The sequence below is a fragment of the Phoca vitulina genome, unplaced genomic scaffold, assembly GCF_004348235.1.
Source record: "Phoca vitulina isolate PV1807 unplaced genomic scaffold, GSC_HSeal_1.0 scaffold20, whole genome shotgun sequence".
In the NCBI taxonomy this organism is placed as follows: domain Eukaryota; kingdom Metazoa; phylum Chordata; class Mammalia; order Carnivora; family Phocidae; genus Phoca; species Phoca vitulina.
In genome coordinates, this window is record NW_022589723.1 from 904,109 (window position 1) to 923,782 (window position 19,674).

Below are 19,674 nucleotides of genomic sequence, written 5' to 3' on the forward strand. Positions count from 1 at the left end.
AGATCAGGAAGAACTGGGAAGAACAAAATTAGTAGACAGTGCTGAAAACATGTGAAATTGGTTGGAATTAGTGTTGAGACAATTATGGGAAAGGAAGTCATTCGGCAATAGGAAAAAAACAATCAGGCATGGGTACTTTTGAGCATCCTTCTACATGTTCGGCTCTGTGGTAAGCACTCTCGGATGGATTCAGGAGAAATAGGAGCTCTCAAGGAGCTTGCAGAAGCAAAACAAATACAACACAATGGAATGAACAGAGAACAGTTCAAGGCCAAACTCGGAGAGCTGAAATAGTCCGAAAGGGCTTTCTTGAGGAGCTGTACCTCTAGATGGAGCTTGCAGGGTCACATGAGATTTTACTTATTTATTTTTTAAAGATTTTATTTATTTATCTGACAGAGAGAGAGCACAAGCAGGGGGAGTGGGAGAGAAGGAAGCAGGCTCTCCACTGAGCAGGGAGCCTGATGCGATTTCGCGCTCTATCCCAGGACCCTGGGATCAGGACCTGAGCCGAAGGCAGATGCTTAACTGACTGAGCCACCCAGGCACCCCTCACATGAGATTTTAATTAGCTGAAAGAAGGATGTAAAATATCCCAAGGGTGGGGGAGCAAATCAGGGGCTGGGGCTGGAGGAATCTGAATACCTTCGGCTAGGTCCCATCTCTTCTTACTCTATAGGAGTTAGAGCAGAAGATGTGAAGGGAATCCTACCCCTGATGATCCTAATGGTGATCATTTTCCTGCTGCTTCTGTTCTGGGAGAACGAGCTGAATGAGGAAGGAGAGGTCTTAACCATGGAGCAGTTGCATGTGGACTACCCTCAGAGTGACATTCCCGTAAGGTACTGCAACCATATGGTCTTACAAAGAGTCATCAGGGGACCTGACAACACCTGCAAGAAGGAGCATGTTTTCATCCACGAGAGGCCTCGAAATATCAATAGGGTCTGCACCTCTTCCAAGAGGAGGATTTGTCAGAACCATTCTTCCATTTTATGTTTCCAGAGTCTGACCAAGTTCAAAATGACAGTGTGTCAGCTCATTGGAGGCACCAGATATCCTGCCTGCAGGTACCGAGTGTCCTCCATGAAGGGGTTCATTGTTGTCACTTGTGATGATATGGGACCAGTTAGTCTCCAGAAATATGTTGAATAAGTTGAGACCAGTGTCTGAAATCTTCTCCTTCCTCTCTCAGGGGTACTCGCTCTCCCTGAGGCACACCTGAACAGTGGACCTAGGGTAATGCCTTGAGCGAACTGGGTAGCCACTAGTAATTCGTTTATCCTTCCAATACTGCTGAGCTGGAATCTTTTTATTCTGCTTTAATAAAAAAAAAAAAAAAAAAACCCTCTACTGAATTAAATCATAAACTCTGCATGTGTTTTAATTTCTTGTCCCTTTTCCTTGGGTCATTTGTTGAGAGCCAAAAGTGAATCCGAGGCAGAACTGGGATTAGGGTAAAGTGAGCAAGGCACTCACTTCAGGTTCAAAATTTAAGGGGCACCCAAAATCCCAGTAATCTAAATACACAAATTTAAAAAAAAATCAAAATTAATGCAAAAATCTCTGATGAATGTAATATCTAAGTTTTAAGTCAAGACCTAAACAACCCAGTCTGACAGGGTTGGATTTAGGGTATCGGTGAATTGTGCTGGTACACGGTCAGATCCTATCATATGACATTTTGATATTTCTTGATCAGAGATTATTTTGCATTAAATTAAGATTTTTAACTATTGCATTAAAATATTTATCTTGATTACTGGGCTTTTTAGCACCCCCCTTAAGTTTTGTACCTGGAATGAGTGTGTCCTCTCATCCCGCTGTACTCCCAGACTTGATCCCGGTGTCAAGGCACTTGGAGTAGTCGATTAGGGTCTTCTCTAGAGATGGCACATATAATTCCAACTGCATCCTTTCCCGTGCAGGAGCGGCCTCTGTGCCTTGAAAGAAAGGGAAAGGGAGATCGGAAGGATTGCCTGACTGGTCAGAAACCATGTCCCTTAAAGACCATGGAGAGAAACGAATCAGGATTTCCAGGACGGGATTGATACTCTCAGAGCTCATTGTCCCTCCTCTTGCATCCCTGGAAGGAACAGAGAACTTGCATCCAGACTCCTAACTCCTTTCCCCTTTTAGATCTTACAGCTGAGCTGGTTGTTTAGCTCTCCCACATCCAGTTGTGGGCAGGACGTCTTTAGAGTTAGAAGGCGAGGGGAGAGAACGAAGAGAAGGAGAGGCTCCTCATTTCGCGGATTTGATTAAGTCTGTTCTCTGAGCATTAGTCCCCCCATCTGGGAAGTGAGGGGCTTGGACTAGCTAGTCTTTGAGGTTACTCCACAATTCCATTTCTCCTTGTTGGAGGGGGGGTTAGTACAGGGGAGTATTGAGAAATAAGAGGTAATTGGCAGCTGAGCGCCAGATTATGGGGTCACTAATTCTGAGCTATGACATTTCCATCCTGTGAGCGCCAGAAACACAGTGAGCTAGAGCGGGGAAAGGCAATGCACAAGCTTTAGAGGGCCCTTTCTGTTCTTATCTTTTCAGTTGAGAGACTTCAACTATTGCATTATTTATTTGGACTTAGTTCAAGGTCAGATAAAAAAAAAGGAGGTACACCTATGCTAGTTGTTAACTGTCTTTTGCAAGCATCAAATTCTAGCTGATTGATTCGATTCACAGAGGGAGGACACTTACAATTGCGAGTAAAGTACACTTTGCAGCCTTGTAAGTAGGCAAGGCTTGCTCATGACCCATTTCTCCAGGGGAGTCCCACTTCGCTGTTATCTTCGTGGACATTTGGATGTCACCCAGAAAGCAGAGCCCTCAGATGCTGAGCAGGATCAAGTGGTCCCTAGCATATCACCTGTAGCCCCATCATTTCTTGGGCAAAATTTTAAAGTAGCTGAAATGTGTCTTTAAGGTCCCTGTTTCTATGTTCTGAATTCTGATTCCTTTTCCTCTAGGCTTTACTGGCTCTTTTTTCCTTCCCACTGCTTCTGCTTTTTCTTCCCTCTTTCTAAGTAGAAACAAAAATCTTGCAGATAAATGCATTCCCACTAAGGTGTGAGTAACTGAGACTCTCCAGTGGAATCTATTCTGGGAATATTTTCATTCAATTGGGATCAAGATCCAATTCAAATGAATTGCAGTGTTTAGACATTTGTAGTTCGAGAGGGTATTTATTTTTAAATGGGCACCTAGCAGTCCAAATCAAATTCAGGTAGTTGTGAATTCTGTGCACTTGAAAAAAGATGTTTCAGAAAAATAGTTTCAGTGCAGAATCTCTGCACTGTTCTTCCTTTTCATTCTTCTCTGCATTGTCTTTCTGTTTTTCTATTTCACCTCACTACTGATGTCGACAGTAGAGGATATTTAGGAAAAAATCTAAATCCTTCTTCCCTACTCCCTTCAACTTGCAGCAAGTCTATGCTCAAGCCACACATGTGAATACATCCACTTAATTCCTAATCATCTATCAATAATCAATCAACCCAATTATTAAGGCTTATATATTCTTAATACTGGGTCTTTGCTCTAATTTCACACACAGAACATTTTTAAATTAAATATAATAAAAAATACAAGTCCACGTGTGTTCATGTCAAATGAGTGTTATAAGAAGTGAATATATAGAATTATCAAATCAATATGTCGCACATCTGAAACTAACATAACATTTCCTGTCAATCATACTTAAATAATAATAAAAAAAAGAAATGAGTGATAAGAAGATCAGGGAAGTGAACAATGGATTTGGTAGACTTAAGTAGTGAAAAATGTGTTAAAGAAAGAATATGATCTGAAATGGGCTTTGAAGGATTTCAAGAGGCAGAAATAAGAGTAGGCTTCCAAGAAAGGACCAAACATGGAGAGACAGAACAGGGTGTATTCAGAGAAGGGTGGGTCACGCTGATTTGACTAGAGCAGGTTTGTGTACTAAAATAATGCTAGAGAGGCTTGAGAAGCAGGTGGAGATTAGATCAAGAAGAGCCTTTGACCAAGTGGCCTCAGGGGACTAGATTACCTCCAGCAGGCAGTGGGGATACTTCAAGGTTTTTGAAATAGTGTCATTACAAGTGCTGTTTTTAGAAAAGTAGTGTATCCAAGGAATTGGAGGGGCAAGGAGCAGTGGTTAGGAGGTAAGAGTGGTAATGCAGGAGATATAAGGGAAAGAGGCTCTTAGAGGTGGGAGCGAATGAAATTCTTTCGAGAACAAGGGAAAGAATGATCACCCTAAATAACCACTCTTTCTGAGATTTTCATTATGAATTTCCCAGCATTGATCTCAAGTAAAGGGTTTTCTACACTAATCAAGCCATGTTATGTTGTTAACAAATGTTGAGAAACAAGCATATATGCTGTTCGGTGTTTGATTCTGTACAGACCAGCCTGAAGGAATTTTCATACTTAAAAAAGAGGGAGAAAAGAATTACATATACTAGCCAATTTGAAAAATAAAAAAAGAACATATAAAATGTAGTGCGATGTAATCTATGCTGTAGGGTTTCAAGAAAGCTAAAAACAAATCACTCTGGGTTAAAGTATAAACAGGGAAGATTCCACAGAAGAAGAAACAGTGATGATGCCCACGTCAGAGATTCTGGCGGCCAAAGGCACACTTTATGAACTTCTCCGAGCATCCTCGATTCCACGTTGTCCCCTCCTTCTGTCTCATGCAATTCTACCTACCCCTTTCTTGCCCCTCCTTCCCTCAGCTAGACCAATAACAGAAACTTCCAGGAAACAAATACAGTTTCATTTCTTGCCCCGTAACAAGCTGGATTCTTTCTCAGCAGGATCTACTTGCCAAAGGAACTGGTAAAGAGAAATTCCATGACTGAGAATGGGTGGGAAAAGAAATGAGAGATGCTTTTAAATGGCTGCCATGTGCCAGGTACTGTGTGAGGCTGTAGGAGACCCGGCAGTAGTAAAGAATGTGTTGGGTGAGATTATTATGACCACGGTGTGGATTACAGACCCTTCCAGTGAGATTATAGACAAGGGGAAAAGGGAGAGAGATGACTACTTGGTTTGGGGCACTTTAAACCCATTCCCTTATATAAGTCTCACCTTTCCTTTTTTCACATGGGGGAAACCTAGGTTGAAGGAGTAAATTGTTTCTGAGAGGGTAGGCAGGGATTCGAAGCTGGGTCTACAGATTTCAGAGCTGATTATCTCTTCATGCCATCATCCTTCCATTGAAGGAGCCCGAGTTTACATGTCGGAGTCAATCCTGGACTAACTGCCATAAGGAAAAGAGAACGATCTCATTAACATTCTCTTTATTTTCATCTTTTACTTTTTTTTTTTATTTCTACTGCAGAAGAGATTACCCTAGATCTGAGATGGAGACTTCTCTGCTGCTACTCAGCCTGGGTTTGGTTCTTGCAGGAGCTTCAGAAAGCATAATGGAGATAATTAAAGAAGAATTTTCAGGGGGAGAGATGCAATATGACATGGCAAACAGTGACCAAGAAAGACAGACCATTGAGGTATTAATGAACTTGACTCTGTTATATAAAAATACCAGCCTCAGTCTGTCCAAGGATATTCTGTCTTCCTCATTACTGACATTCAGAAGATTACATTATAGCTTCGCCAAAGGAAACAGACCAGGTAATGACAAAGAGTATTGCAATGACATAGTGGTCTGGAGAAAAGTTTCAGAAGCTAATGGGTCATGCAAGTTAAGCTATAACTTCATCCATGGTTCCAAGGAAGTGATTCACGGCGCCCCCGAAGCCTCCAGCTGCAAGTGTGGACAGAATCTTGGCATAAGCTGCTCTAGGAGCCCAGTCCTGGACACCACTATGTGCCAGCTCACTACGGGCAGACAATTCCCCAGGTGCCAATACCACAGTGATACTTCACTAAAGAAAATATTAGCAGTGCTGACAGGTCATTCTCTGATGAGCTGGTTAGTTAGTGGCTCTAAGTTGTAAATCCCACGGGGCTTTGAGACCAGAGTCTATCTAAAGAAGGACATACTTATTCTCATTCTTGTTTATTTCCTTCTATTATCCGTATCTACACTTTCAGCACTATAGTAAACTCTTGATTATCTATACTAACTGGAGGAATAAAAAATCCCAAATTGTGGAGAATTCAATTAAAATTTATAATTAATCCTGGAGTACAGATACTCTCTCTCTCTCTCTCATACACACACACACGCACACACACACACACACACACTTTCTCTGAACTAAACTGAATTCCATCCTAGCTCAGCTATAAAGCCAAGAGGTAGAGTCCACCCAAATTGACAAAATTAAGGAGGAAAGGCCCAAAACCAATATTGAGAATTGAAAGTTAATTGTACTGCCACCGAGACTCTTCAGAGAAATAGTGAATGAGCATCGGGAATATTATTATCACTGTTTCTTTTCAAATTAAGTGTGTGCATTGATGCACGCAAATGTGAGCACCCACCCATGTAACCAGGTATCTCCCTGTCCTCCAGAAGATGCCAGAGGAAAAAGATGCTTTTTGCTTAGCTGCTGCCCTCAGCCAGCAGCTCCGGCCCTCTGCAATCTCCATTCCTCCAGCCTCTATATGCCAGGTTGTTACAGATGGAGTAATAAAGCTCTTACTGCCAGTTTTACTCAACCTAGTCTTGATTTCCTGAGGGATGGCAAGCCACGGAAGAATGGAGCAAGTAGAAAGATGCAAATGGGACATCTATGCCAAGTGCTGAGCAGGCTTAGTCTTCAATCTTGTTTATGATGTTGTATTGGATTTTTTTCACTACCAATTGTTTATTTATAAGTTTTTATGGTTCAACACTCTACACAAAGTATGGGCAATGATCTCGTTCACTAAAGTGTGCCTACATTTTCCTGCTCCCTCATCTTACATCCTCCCTCCATCCTGAGACCACTCGTTTTTAATGTCCTGATTTCAAATACAGGCGTGTAAACAAATGTTACATCACTGTAACACTTTTCTTACTGTGCCTCACTCTTTAGACATCAATTTTCCTAATGTTGTTCACATTTTGTACAGAATCCTCATTGTATTAAAACTTCGAAACTCTGACAATCAACCAGTATGTGGCATTAAGGGCAGATACTTTTGTATCTTTTAGCTGGGTTTTCCTTGTCAGTATGGTGGCTGCTTAAATTAACAGTCACTATGGGCTTGGCCAAATAGGTGTGTAGTCAGCACTCCATTTTCTCTTGGCAGCCAGAAGAGAGGGTGATAGAGGGAATTGCCTGGGGCCCAAAGTTTTCTTCTCTGTAAGGGGAGAACCTGGGCCCTGGAAGGGAAATACAGTCACTGGGTTCCATTCTAGGGATAGTTCTATGTAGTAAGACTGGTGCTACCACCCACTCACCAAACATGGAATACGCTCTGTCATTAGCAGAGCAGTCCAGCGGGTCTCCTCTGGTTCAGACTTGGTTCAAATTTGAGTAACTTCTTTCCTACAGTGGTAGAGTCCTACTATAGAGTCCAGCTCTGGGTGATGGGCATGTCGGCCCCAGAGACAATTACTATTCAAACTCCAGCAGAGTTTTTTGGTAATATGTAAGAAAAAGCAAATCCAGCCTCATTCAGAATTTAGTACAGATTTCTTCCTTCACCAGGAGAGAAAAGCAAAAACCCAGAATAGATACCTCTTTCTAGGCCAGGAACATCCTCTAAAGAGTCTTAATTAAGACCAAACCTTTCCACTTCTCTAAAGGAATCAGGTGCTCCCAGGATCTATCGAATCATCATACTATGAAGTCTGAAAGATGTCAAATATGGGGGTGCCATCGAGAGTCAGGGCTCCTGAGTACTAGCATTTCCCACCCTCGAAGACTGTCACCTCTTTGACATAATGTGCATCCTAAGATCCTTCATGATGACAATAGGCAAAGGATTTCAGATATTAAAGCATTAAGTCTTCATAATGTCCCTTCTCTGTTCCCAAACTATAGAGGGTTAGAGGGCTTTTTTTTTTTTCTTGTAACTTTACACCTAAATTTCTCAGGCTGGCTTTCAAAGCCGTTCATGACCCATTCTCCTCTTACCTAGCCTGACCCCAGCACTGCCCAGGCTCTGTTGCTTAGAGGCTGCTGTCTTCACAACCCACAGAACTTGCGTCCTTGTCTTCACTCTGTTGGTGGGCTGGTCCCGACAGACTAGGAAGTCTTCCCTTTCCCATTCTATCACCTCACTCTGCTCGATCACACAAGCCCCCTGAGTAGGAAAGGCCCAACAAGTGTCTCTTGCACTTGCTAGAAAGTTACCTGAGAGTAGATATGTGTCATCTCCCTGTAGTGGCAAAGAAACATTAAAGAGGATGAAATGAGGGGATAAAAGAGACAGATCTAATCACAAGGCCCATGGGAGGGAGGGTCGATAAAGAGAGAACATTGGGAATGTAGTGATAGAGAGGTTTGAGAAAGGGATACCAAGGGTGTTATTTAGTATAAGAGAAGTGCCCTTCTTGCTTCTAACCATTCCCTCTGCTTTTCCAACATAAAAGTGCACTAAATTCCCTTTAACCAAAAATTCTAAAGCGAAACAAGTCCCTGGCTCCAAGGGCCCAGGATGGCGCTGAAGTAAGGAGAGCCTTCGTGACATCACAGGTAAATTCTCATATGCTTTACTGACTCATCATGCTCCCCCAGCCCCCGAGTCATTCCACATGACTAGGATTCAATTTCCTTATCTACACAATGTGGAGGTCGGATTTGATCTGGGTTCTTAGACTTGGGTATGCATCAGAATCATTTCAGGTTGCCCACCCCCAAACACCCTCCTTGGTCTCAAGTCGAAGGGGTCCAGTGAGGTACGGGGCTTCCCAGCGAGACTTCTTTTCCCAGGCTCTCGGAGCTGACATGATGCATTCCACTTGGGCATCCTGCTCTTGTGACATTGGACTGGACTCCTCTGTGATTTTTTTTCTTCTTCCCAACAGCTAGATCCCAAAATGGACATGGGTGTGACTCAACTGTAATCACTCAGATGATAATAGTGTTCGAGGAATGGGCTGAACAGCAAAAGGGAAGGAAGGCGCGTGCCTGATTACCTGTGAGAGGCAGAGTTATCTTGCCTATCTGGACTGCTTAATTTGGGACTATTATATGAGAGAGAAATAAATATGTATATTTTTAAATGCACTGTATTTTGAGATTTTGTTCTGTTAGCTGAGCTCTACCCTACAAATTTACTAGCTTTAGGAGCTATTATTTAATACAAATCCCTGGGTCCCAGTGCAAGAGATTTGGGTTCGATAGCTCAGAGATTGCATGCGGGATTTTTCAAGTGTGAGGTCTGCTGATGTGGTTTGAAGTTTGAACCCCACTAGATTAGATGAACTTTCTTTCTCGTCATAGAACATTCTTTTTTTTTTTTTAAGATTTTATTTATTTATTTGACAGAGAGAGACACAGTGAGAGCGGGAACACAAGCAGGGGGAGTGGGAGAGGGAGAAGCAGGCTTCCTGCGGAGCAGGGAGCCCGATGCGGGGCTCAATCCCAGGACCCTGGGACCATGACCTGAGCTGAAGGCAGACGCTTAATGACTGAGCCACCCAGGCGCCCCTCGTTATAGAACATTCTAATTATACTCCCACAGAGAGAAAAAATGTTGCTTCCTATGTATTCAGAGCTTTTGAGGACAGCACTAGGGCAAAACAAGTCAGTTTAACTCAAAGAGCATCCACCTCATACACAGTGTCCCAGAACTTGCAAGGCAGTATTTTGCTGCCCTGAAACTCCCTGGCCATGGGATACACCTCAGAGCAAACACATCTGCACTCTAACAGCAACTCATGTTTCCAAAAACACAAGAGTAGCCCACATGTTAGAAGAAGGGTCACACACATGAAATGCATCGTTTTCACTCCAGCAACTAGAGAACTGGCAGGTTGTGGATAAGATGGCTGTTTTAAATCCCCAAACCTTCCTGTTTATTAATATGTTAAACTTTTTCAAGATCACATATGATAATTACCACAGGGATGATTCATAGGTAATAACAATAATTAATAACAATAATTGAGTGCTTATAAAGTGCCAGGCGCTGGTCTAAAATGTATATAATTGCTTTTGTATTCTCAGAACAACCTCCATGAGATAGGTTATTATCATCCCACTTCAGTGAAGAAGAAAATGAAGCACAAAGACTTTAGATAATGTAGGGGCGCCTGGGTGGCTCAGTCGTTAAGCGTCTGCCTTCAGCTCAGGTCATGATCCCAGGGTCCTGGGATCAAGCCCCACATCGGGCTCACTGCTCGGTGGGAAGCCTGCTTCTCCCTCTCTCACTCCCCCTGCTTGTGTTCCCTCTCTCTCTATGTCTCTCTCTGTCAAATAAATAAATGAAAAATCTTAAAAAAAAAAAAAAAAAAAGACTTTAGATAAGGTACAAAGTCACACACACAGTAAGTGGTCCCCCGGGAACAAACAAGGATGGTCTGATTCCATAGGCCACGATTTTCGCCATTCATCTTTATTTCCTAGGAGAAAGCAAACTTGCCCATAACTATACAGAAAGATAATGGTGGCATGCTCCTGAATAAAAACGCTTCCTCACCTGATTGTTTTGAGAATTATCATTACTCTCTTCATTATGATTAGATCAGGGCTCTGTGTTAAATACAATTGAAGAAAAGCATTTGCAATGTGTATATGGCTGACAAAGGGCTGCTGTCTTTCATATATAAAGAGAGCTGTCTGTTTAATAAGATAAAGATGAATACACTTACAGAAAAATAAGCCAGGAACACAGACAGAAAATTAACAAAAGAAGAAATAAATAGCCATTGAACATTTGGAGATTTTCCCCCCTTTCTACTAAAGGTAATATAAATAAAAACAATGTGATATCAATTTTGACCTGCCCAATCAGCAGAAATACAATTTAAAATAATAACATAGTGGTGGTATAGGTACAGGAAAGGGGAAATTCTCATGCACTCCTCCTGGGAGAACAAATTAGTACATTTGCTGTCTCTCTGGAAAACAACATGAACTAAGCCCCATTCTAGTTTTCAGATTCTCTGCACATTTGATTTCTTTATTTTACTGATGATACTCCGCCCTCCTCTCATACATCCTTTAGGTAAGAGACTCAACTCAGTCAATTCTGGTCCTTATGACTTTGAGACTTAGGATCTCGCTGGGGGCCTGGGTAGGCCCTGGGGCTTGTCCTGCATATGGTCAAAGAACAGGGCTTGGCTGGCGGAGCCCAAGGCATGAAAGCTCCAGGCTATGTCGCTTGGTTTGCTCTCCTCGCTCTCCACAGTTCAGGCTGTACTAAGAACTCCACGTTCTCCTTTCCGGGAACATGAGCTGAGCCCTCAGGCCCAACCCACCAAACACCCCTCCTGGCCACAGGAGGCAGGGTCCCTCAGAGGAAGAGTAGGCAGGAATAGGGACGTGGGAGCAAGGCCGGAAGGATGGACTTTTGGGAGATGCTCCTTCTGACACCTTTCCCCTTCTATCCCTTTCTCACCCAATGTCCGTCTTCTTTTCTCTTGCCCAGATTGTGCCCCCAACACACATCTCGCTTTTGCACCCTATCGTGGCCTCTGCTTTCTCTTTTCCTTTCAGGCTTTGCACCACTTGACTTTATGTGTTCTTCTCTGTGGGTTTTGCATTCAGACTCACTGATCAGGTGTAGAGTGACAAGTCGGACAGGTTTCTGGGGTCAGGCCACCCAGAAGACTTTCACTTAGAGGCCACTATTCAACCTGTCATGGTTTCATCACCTGTTAATTCAGGGCTCCTGGAACACACGGCTCTGAGTTGGCCAGGTGGAAAAGGACAAGAACAGCATGAATTGCTGGACTCACCCTGGGTACACATCAAGCCCTTTTAGTGGGTGCCTCTGCTAGTCTGCTCCCTGATCTGCTGAACTCTCCCTTGTCTTCCTTTAGAAAACTCTGGAATTGCTCAGGTGTCTTTATGAAAATCATACTCATTGTAACTATTTTAATGAACTGCTTCCTTTTGTGCTTCATTAGCAGACGATACGACTGTGGCTATGAACACCGCTCAATGTGTAGCAAATTTTATGGACATAAATTTGTTTTTATCACAGTTCATTTTTTTTTAAAATATTTTATTTATTTATTTGACAGAGAGAGAGGCAGCGAGAGAGGGAACACAAGCAGGGGGAGTGGGAGAGGGAGAAGTAGGCTTCCAGTTCAAAAATCATGTTCATCTTTTTGTTATTATTTTGTCATTTTATTTCTCATGTCAGGGAGTCACCTGTCCACAAATTATAAAAGCTGAAAGGTGGGGCACCTGGGTCGCTCAGTCGGTTAAGCGACCAACTCTTGATTTTGGCTCATGTCATGATCTCAGGGTCGTGAGATCAAGCCCCGAGTCGTGCTTCATGCTCAGTGTGGTCTCTCCCACTCCCTCTGCCCTCCACCCCCCGTTTGCGCACATTCTCTAAATAAATAAATAAATAAATAAATAAATAAATAAATAAATAAAATCTAGAAAAGAAAAGCTGAAAGGCATCTTTGTGTAGGTTCAGAATGGTTGAATAAGCATTTGGACCTAGTGGAGAGAAATGTAATGAGATTACAGTGACGTGGTCTGTTGAGGGGGCAGAGTAATTAGAGTGGTTAATGAGCAGAAGATGTTTATAGGCAAGCAATTGAGAGACTTCCATATGTAAGGCATTGTACCAGCTACTGTGAGGAAAAAGCATAAATAAATGTACCCTCACTATGTAAGGTATTGGATACAGGACAATAGAAGAATATCTTTTTTTTTTTTTTAATTTTATTTATTTATTTGACAGAGAGAGCGAGAGAGCACAAGCAGGGGGAGCAGTAGAAGGAGAGGGAGAAGCAGGCCTCCCGCTGAGCAAGGAGCCCGATGCGGGGCTCGATCCCAGGACCCTGGGATCATGCACTGAGCCGAAGGCAGACGCTTAACCATCTGAGCCACCCAGGCACCCCAGTAGAAGAATATCTTAAGAGAGAGAGACATACATATCTCTTTTGTCTGGAGTGATTAGTGTAGGTACCTGTAAAAGAATAAAATTTGGAACTTGATGGATGATCCATTCAAATAGCTAAGATCTGAACAGAAGAAGAAAAAGGTCCTAGGAATGGGAACAAACACATAAGGAGAAAGTGGGAAGATCGCTGTAGCAGACGAGTACTGGATCCTTTGAGTATTAGAATAAATAATTTGTATGCTGTTTTCCCTACAGGATTGTGGTTGCCTGAATAGCAGTTCCCAAAGATGTCCAGGTCCTAATCCCTAGAACCGGCAGATGTTACTTTATGTGGCAAAAGAGACTTTGCAGATATGATTAAGTTAAGGAGCTTGAGATGATTATCTGGGTTGGTCCTGAGGGCAATTATAAGTGCTCCCATAGGAGGAGTGTGGTCATTTGACTACAACAGAAGAAGACAATGTGACTGCAACAGGATAATTGCAGAGCATTTACCTTAGCTTACGGTTGGGCAAAATCATCTAACACAAAGCCAAATCTTTTTCTTTGATCAGCCTCCAAATTCCTCAAACTCACTACAATTCTTGTCTTTATATGGTGATCCCAAAGTCTGCCCAAGTCTTTGCTTTTTTCTCCCTGTTAACAAAATTCTAAAGGTGTGGCAAACGATCAGCCAATTACCACTAAGACTTGTTATATGACTTCATATTTTAATTTTTTAAAACAGCTTTATTGAGATGTAATTGACATATGATAAACGGAATGTATTTAAATCATCTAATTTCCTAAATTTTGACGTAGGTCTACGCCCATTAAATCATATCCAACATTTACCAAATTTCATGTCCTTTAGTTATTCCTTCCTCTCACCTGTCCCCACCCTCCATCCCCCAGCAACCATTGATCTGTTTTCTTTTCATTATAGATTAATTTCTGTTTTCTAGAGTTTTATAGAAATGGAATCATACACTATGTACGATGCTTTGTTTGGCTTCTTTAACTCAATTTAGTTATTTTGAGGTTCATCGGTGTTGTTGTGTGTATCATAGATAGATAGATAGATAGATAGATAGATGCTTTGCATTTAATACGGATGTATAGTGTTTATCAGTTTTCTCTTCAATACTGCTTTAACAGAATCCCATAAATTTTGCTATGCTGTGTTTTTGTTTTCAACAGTATTCAGATCAAAATATTTTCTAATTTCCATTTGATTTCATGTTTGCTCTATGGGTTATTTAGAATTGGTTTATTTAGTTCCCAAATGTTTTGAGATTTTTGAGAGGTCTTTCTCTTATTCATTTCTAATTTCATTCCAATGTCAGAGAATATAGCTTGTTTAACTTGAATCCTTTTGAGTTTATTAAGACTTGTTTTGTGACAGAAAATTTGGTGTATCCTGGTAAATGTTCTGCAGGCACTTGAACAAGTGTGTATTCTGCTTTTGTTGTCCAGAGTATTCTATAAATGTCAGTTGGGGTAAATTGGTTGTTAATGTCATTCAAGTCTTCAGTAGTCTTGCTGATTTCCTGCCTACTTGATCTATCAGTTATTGAGAAGTGGATATCGAAAGCTCAAACTATAATTATGGATTTGTTCACTTCTCCTTATAGTTCTTTTTTTTTTTTTTAAGATTTTATTTATTTATTTGACAGAGAGAGACACAGCGAGAGAGGGAACACAAGCAGGGGGATGGAAGAGGGAGAAGCAGGCTTCCCACTGAGCAGGGAGCCCGATGTGGGGCTCCATCCCAGGACCCTGGGATCATGACCTGAGCCGAAGGCAGATGCTTAACGAATGAGCCACCCAGGCACCCCTCCTTATAGTTCTTTCTATGTTTGCTTTGTGTAATTTGAGGCCCTAATTTTAGGGCCATAAAAATTTAGAACCATTATGTCTTGTTGTTTAATTGACCCTCTTATCATTCAGAAGTGGCCCCCTTTAGCCTTGGTAATATTCTTTGCTTTGAAATCTACTTTGTCTGGTATTGCTCTAGCACTCCAGCTTTCTTTCAACAAGCAGTAGTATGGTAAATGTTTCGACATCCTTTACTGTTAATCTATTTGAGTCTTCATATAAAGTGTATTTTTTGTAGACGGTGTATATTGAAGCTTGTTTTTTTTTAACCCAGTCTATCACTAGCTTTGAATTGGTATGCTAAGACCATTTATATTTAATGAGATTAATGATATAGGTTAGTTGGAGTCTAACTCTTGCTATTTGTTTTATTTGTCCCTTCTATCCTTTGCTCCCTTTTTCTGATTTTGGGGCCTTCGCTTGATTTATCAAATTTTTTATGATTCCAGTTTTTTCTCTTTGTTGACTTTTTAGCTATAGCTCTTTGTTTTAATTCAGTGGTTGCATTAGGATTTATAGTATATATCTACGACTTATCATAGCTTACTTTCAATTGATATTGTACTACTTCACTTACAGTAAAAAACCTTACGATAATATACTTACAGTCCTATTGCTATTGTTCGCCATGCATTTTACTTTGAAATACCATATAAATCCCATTATACATTGCTACAAGTTTTGTTTAGTCTGTTTTATTTTATTTAATTTTTTAAAGATTTTATTTATTTGAGAGAGAGTACGCGCCAGTGGGGTAGGGGCAGAGGGGGGCAGAGGAGGAGGGGGACGGACAAGCAGACTCTGGGCTGAGCACAGAGCCTGACTCGGGGCTCGATCTTATGACGCTGAGATCATGACCTGAGCCAAAATCAAGAGTCAGACATTCAATCGACTGAGCCACCCAGGCACCCCTAGTCTGTTTTATTTTAAATAAATTTTAAAAATAAACAAAAATCATATTCATTTGCCCATGGAGTTACCATTTATAGTGTTTTTCATTCTTTTATGTAGATTCACATCTCCAACTGGTATAATTTTCTCTCTGCCTCTTTGCCTTTTCTTTACAACGTCTTGTAGTGAGAGTTTGCTGGTGATGCATTCTTCAAGCTCTGCAATCTGAAAATGTGTTTATTTTGCCTTAGTGTTTTAAAGATATTTTTGCCACGTATAGAATTTCTATGTCTAATTTTCTTACTGTGAGTACTTTAATAATGTTTTCCTACTCAATTCTTACTTATATTGTTTCAGATAAGAAACCTAACATCACCCTCATCTTTGCTTCTCCTGGCATAGCATGTCTTTGTTTCTGAGGCTGCTTCTAAGGTTTTCTTTTCATTATTAGGTGAGTTTTGTTTTTTTTTTCTTTCCAATTTGGTTATGATGTGCCTCGGTATGGTTTCCTTTGTTTTTGTGCTTGGAGTTTGTTGAGCTTTTTTGGATTTGTGAACTTACACTTTCCATCAACTTTTTTTTTTTTTAAAGATTTATTTATTTATTTATTTATTTGAGAGAGAGCATAAGAAGGGGGAGGGTCAGAGGGAGAAGCAGACTCCCCGCCGAGCAGGGAGTCCGATGCGGGACTCGATCCCGGGACTCCAGGATCATGACCTGAGCCGAAGGCAGTGGCTTAACCAACTGAGCCACCCAGGCGCCCTCCATCAACTTTTGAAAGTGTTTGGCCACTACTTCTTCTAATTTTTTTTTTCTTTCCCCCTGCTTCTCTTTTTCAGGGACTCAAATTATCCATCTGAGGTCACTTGAATTCACTCTACAGCTTGCTGATGCTCTTTTCACTCTTTGTTTTGTTTTCTTGTTCTGTGTTTCACTTGGATCATTTCTGGAATCTTCAAATTCACTAAACTTTCTTCTGCAATATCTAATCTGCCATTAATCCCATCTGGAGTATTTTTCATCTCACACATTTTAGTTTGTATCTTTATAGCTTGATTTGTGGGGCGCCTGGGTGGCTCAGTCATTAAGCGACTGCCTTCAGCTTGGGTCATGGTCCCAGGGTCCTGGGATCGAGCCCCGCATCGGGCTCCCTGCTCAGCAGGAGGCCTGCTTCTCCCTCTCCCACTCCCCCTGCTTGTGTTCCCTCTCTTGGTGTGTTTCTCTCTGTCAAATAAATACATAAAATCTTTAAAAATAAAAAAAAAAAAATAAATCTTGATTTGTTTGTTTGTTTTTTCCTATCATCCGTGAATCTACTTAATTTTTTGCACATAAGAAGTACAGTTATAGTGAAATAAGTCAAGCAGAGAAAGTCAATTATCATACGGTTTCACTTATTTGTGGAACATAAGGAATAGCATGGAGGACATTAGGAGAAGGAAGGGAAAAATGGCGGGGGGAATTGGAGGGAGAGATGAACCATGAGAGACTATGGACTCTGAGAAACAGGGTTTTAGAGGGGAGGGGGGAGGGGGGCTTGGTTAGCCCGGTGATGGGTATTAAGGAGGGCACGTACTGCATGGAGCACTGGGTGTTATATGAAAACAATGGATCGTGGATCACCACATCAAAAACTAATGATGTATTGTATGGTGACTAACATAACATAATAAAATAAAATAAAATAATTATATAAAAAAAAGAAGAAGTACAGTTATAATGATAGTCTTAATGTCTTTATTCTGTGCCTGTTTGGGGTCAAATTCAATTGAATGATTTTTGTCCTCATTATGGTTTGTGTTTGCCTGCTTCCTTTCATGCTTAGTAATTTTTTTAAAGATTTGATTTATTTATTTGAGAGAGAGAGAGCACAAGCAGGGGGAGAGGCAGAGGGAGAGAGACAAGCAGACTCCCCACTGAGTGGGGAGCCCCAATATAGGGCTCAAACCCAGGAGGACCCTGAGATCATGACCAGAGCTGAAGTCAGATACTTAACCGACTGAGCCACCCAGGTGCCCCTCATACTTAGTAATTTTTGATTGGATGCCAGATGTTTGAATTTTACCTTGTTGGTTTACCTCGTAAGAATATTTTTGTATTCCTGTAAATCTTCTTGAACTTTTTTCTGGGATACACACAAGCTATTTGGAACCACACTGATCCATTTGATTTGTTAGGTGGGTGCAGAGCAGTCACAGTCTAGGGCTAATTATTCCCCACTACTGAGGCAAGACCTTCCTGAATATTCTATCTAATGCCCCATGAATTTTTACTTTATCCAGCCTGGCTAGTGGGGTTAGGCACTATTTCTTCTGATCCTTTTAAGATTTTTATTTATTATTTATTTGAGAAAGAGAGCATGAGAGGGGGGAGGGTCAGAGGCAGAAGCAGACTCCCCGCTGAGCTGGGAGCCTGATGCGGGGCTCAATCCCGGGACTCCAGGATCATGACCTGAGCCAAAGGCAGTTACTTAACCAACTGAGCCACCAGGTGCCCATCTTCTGATCCTTTTAGATAGTTATTTCCTCAGCCTTAGGTGGTTTTCTCCCACACACATGATAAACAGTACACTGATGAAAGAGAAATTCTTCATAGCACAAGAAATTGTCATACTTTGGGGTCTTGATGGCTCCAAGGGATGTTAATGGCTTTTGTGTTAAGTTTTAAAAATATGATCTAGAAGGTGAGGCAACAACAACACTATGTTCCATATCAAGACAATTTGTAACAGCAAGAAAAACTGTGATGTTTCCACTCAACACCCACATACCACAACTGAACTTTCTGTTTTACCAGGACAACTTCCGATACTTTGACTTTCCTAATTAAGTAAGAAAGGCAGAAGACACTTAAAATACTAACAGAGGTAAGTTTTACTGCCACCCTTAAGAGCTGGGGTTTTGGTGCAGATATGTTGGATTTAGAAAAGAAAGTCATTGATCTTTTTATGACCCACAAAAATCACATTTTTCTCTAGATTTTCTCAACCTGACATCATTCTCAGTTTGGTTGTAGAAGTAAAGGTCAGAAGCATAAATACTGCCTCAAAATGTTTATGGAAAGTATAAATGTGAAGGTGGCTAGATTTTTCTTACTGAATTCAACTAAGAGATGCTCTGGGATTTACTCATAAAGGTAAGTCTAATTCTAAGGACTGAGTTTTTATCTTTGCTTAACCACTCAAACTAAGGAACTGACTTTTCCTGATGCTGAAAAAAGTGGAAGTTCACTGATATCAAAATGCAGCAATCTGAGAAATTGGCTCCTAACATTTAAGAACGTGCCCAAGCCAGCTCTTTAAAAAATCCATTTCTTAAGTGACATTTCTTTAGGATTACTTATTTTAAATTCGAAAAATAGACAGCTTTAAAGATAACAATAAGAAATCAACCATTCAGAAATAATAGTTTATTGAGGTTTTGTTTTGGTTCCCTCCCCCCCCACCATGTAATCTATATTTCCATTAATTTGGATCATGTTGTAGATATAATTTAATGTTTTATTTTTCTCCCAGCCATTGGTAATGGACATTTGCTACTCTTGTATTTGGTTTCCATTCCTTTCTTGTGTTGCAGGGAATAACCCTTCTGTCAGCAATTGGAATTTTGCTGGAGTTTTTCTTTCCTTTTTTTTTTTTAAGATTTTATTTATTTACTTGAGAGAGAGTGAGAGAGAGCATGAGTGCGGGAGGAGCAGAGGGAGAGGAAGAAGCAGACTCCCCACTGAGCAGGGAGCCTGACGTGGGGCTCAATCCCAGATGCTTAACTGACTGAGCCACACTGGTGTCCCTCTGGTAGAGTTTTTTTTTTTTTTTTTTAACATTTTATTTGTTTATTTGTCAGAGAGAGAGAGAAAGCACAAGCAGGGGGAGCGGCAGGGAGAGGGAGAAGCAGGCTCCCCGCTGAGCAGGGAGCCTGAAGTGGGACTCGATTCCAGGACCCCGAGATCATGACCCTAGCCAAAGACAGTTAACAGACTGAGCTACCCAGGTGCCCCTCTGGTGGAGTTTCTTTT

At 41.2% G+C, this 19,674-nt stretch overlaps 2 protein-coding genes across 2 annotated transcripts; both read left to right on the top strand.

The window, feature by feature from the left end:
- The first annotated feature begins 717 nt into the window (after positions 1–717).
- RNASE12 (ribonuclease A family member 12 (inactive)) lies at positions 718–1,155 on the top strand. The gene has a single exon (XM_032417411.1). It carries the CDS (start codon positions 718–720, stop codon positions 1,153–1,155), a length of 438 nt encoding a protein of 145 aa, XP_032273302.1.
- Positions 1,156–5,348: 4,193 nt separating this feature from the next.
- RNASE11 (ribonuclease A family member 11 (inactive)) lies at positions 5,349–5,945 on the top strand. Its single transcript, XM_032417320.1, has one exon. It carries the CDS (start codon positions 5,349–5,351, stop codon positions 5,943–5,945), a length of 597 nt encoding a protein of 198 aa, XP_032273211.1.
- Positions 5,946–19,674: the final 13,729 nt, after the last annotated feature.

Excerpts from the sequence above, each read along its gene's own strand:
- RNASE12 (XM_032417411.1), top strand. The coding sequence starts at position 718 with ATGATCCTAATGGTGATCATTTTCCTGCTGCTTCTGTTCTGGGAGAAC.
- RNASE11 (XM_032417320.1), top strand. The coding sequence starts at position 5,349 with ATGGAGACTTCTCTGCTGCTACTCAGCCTGGGTTTGGTTCTTGCAGGA.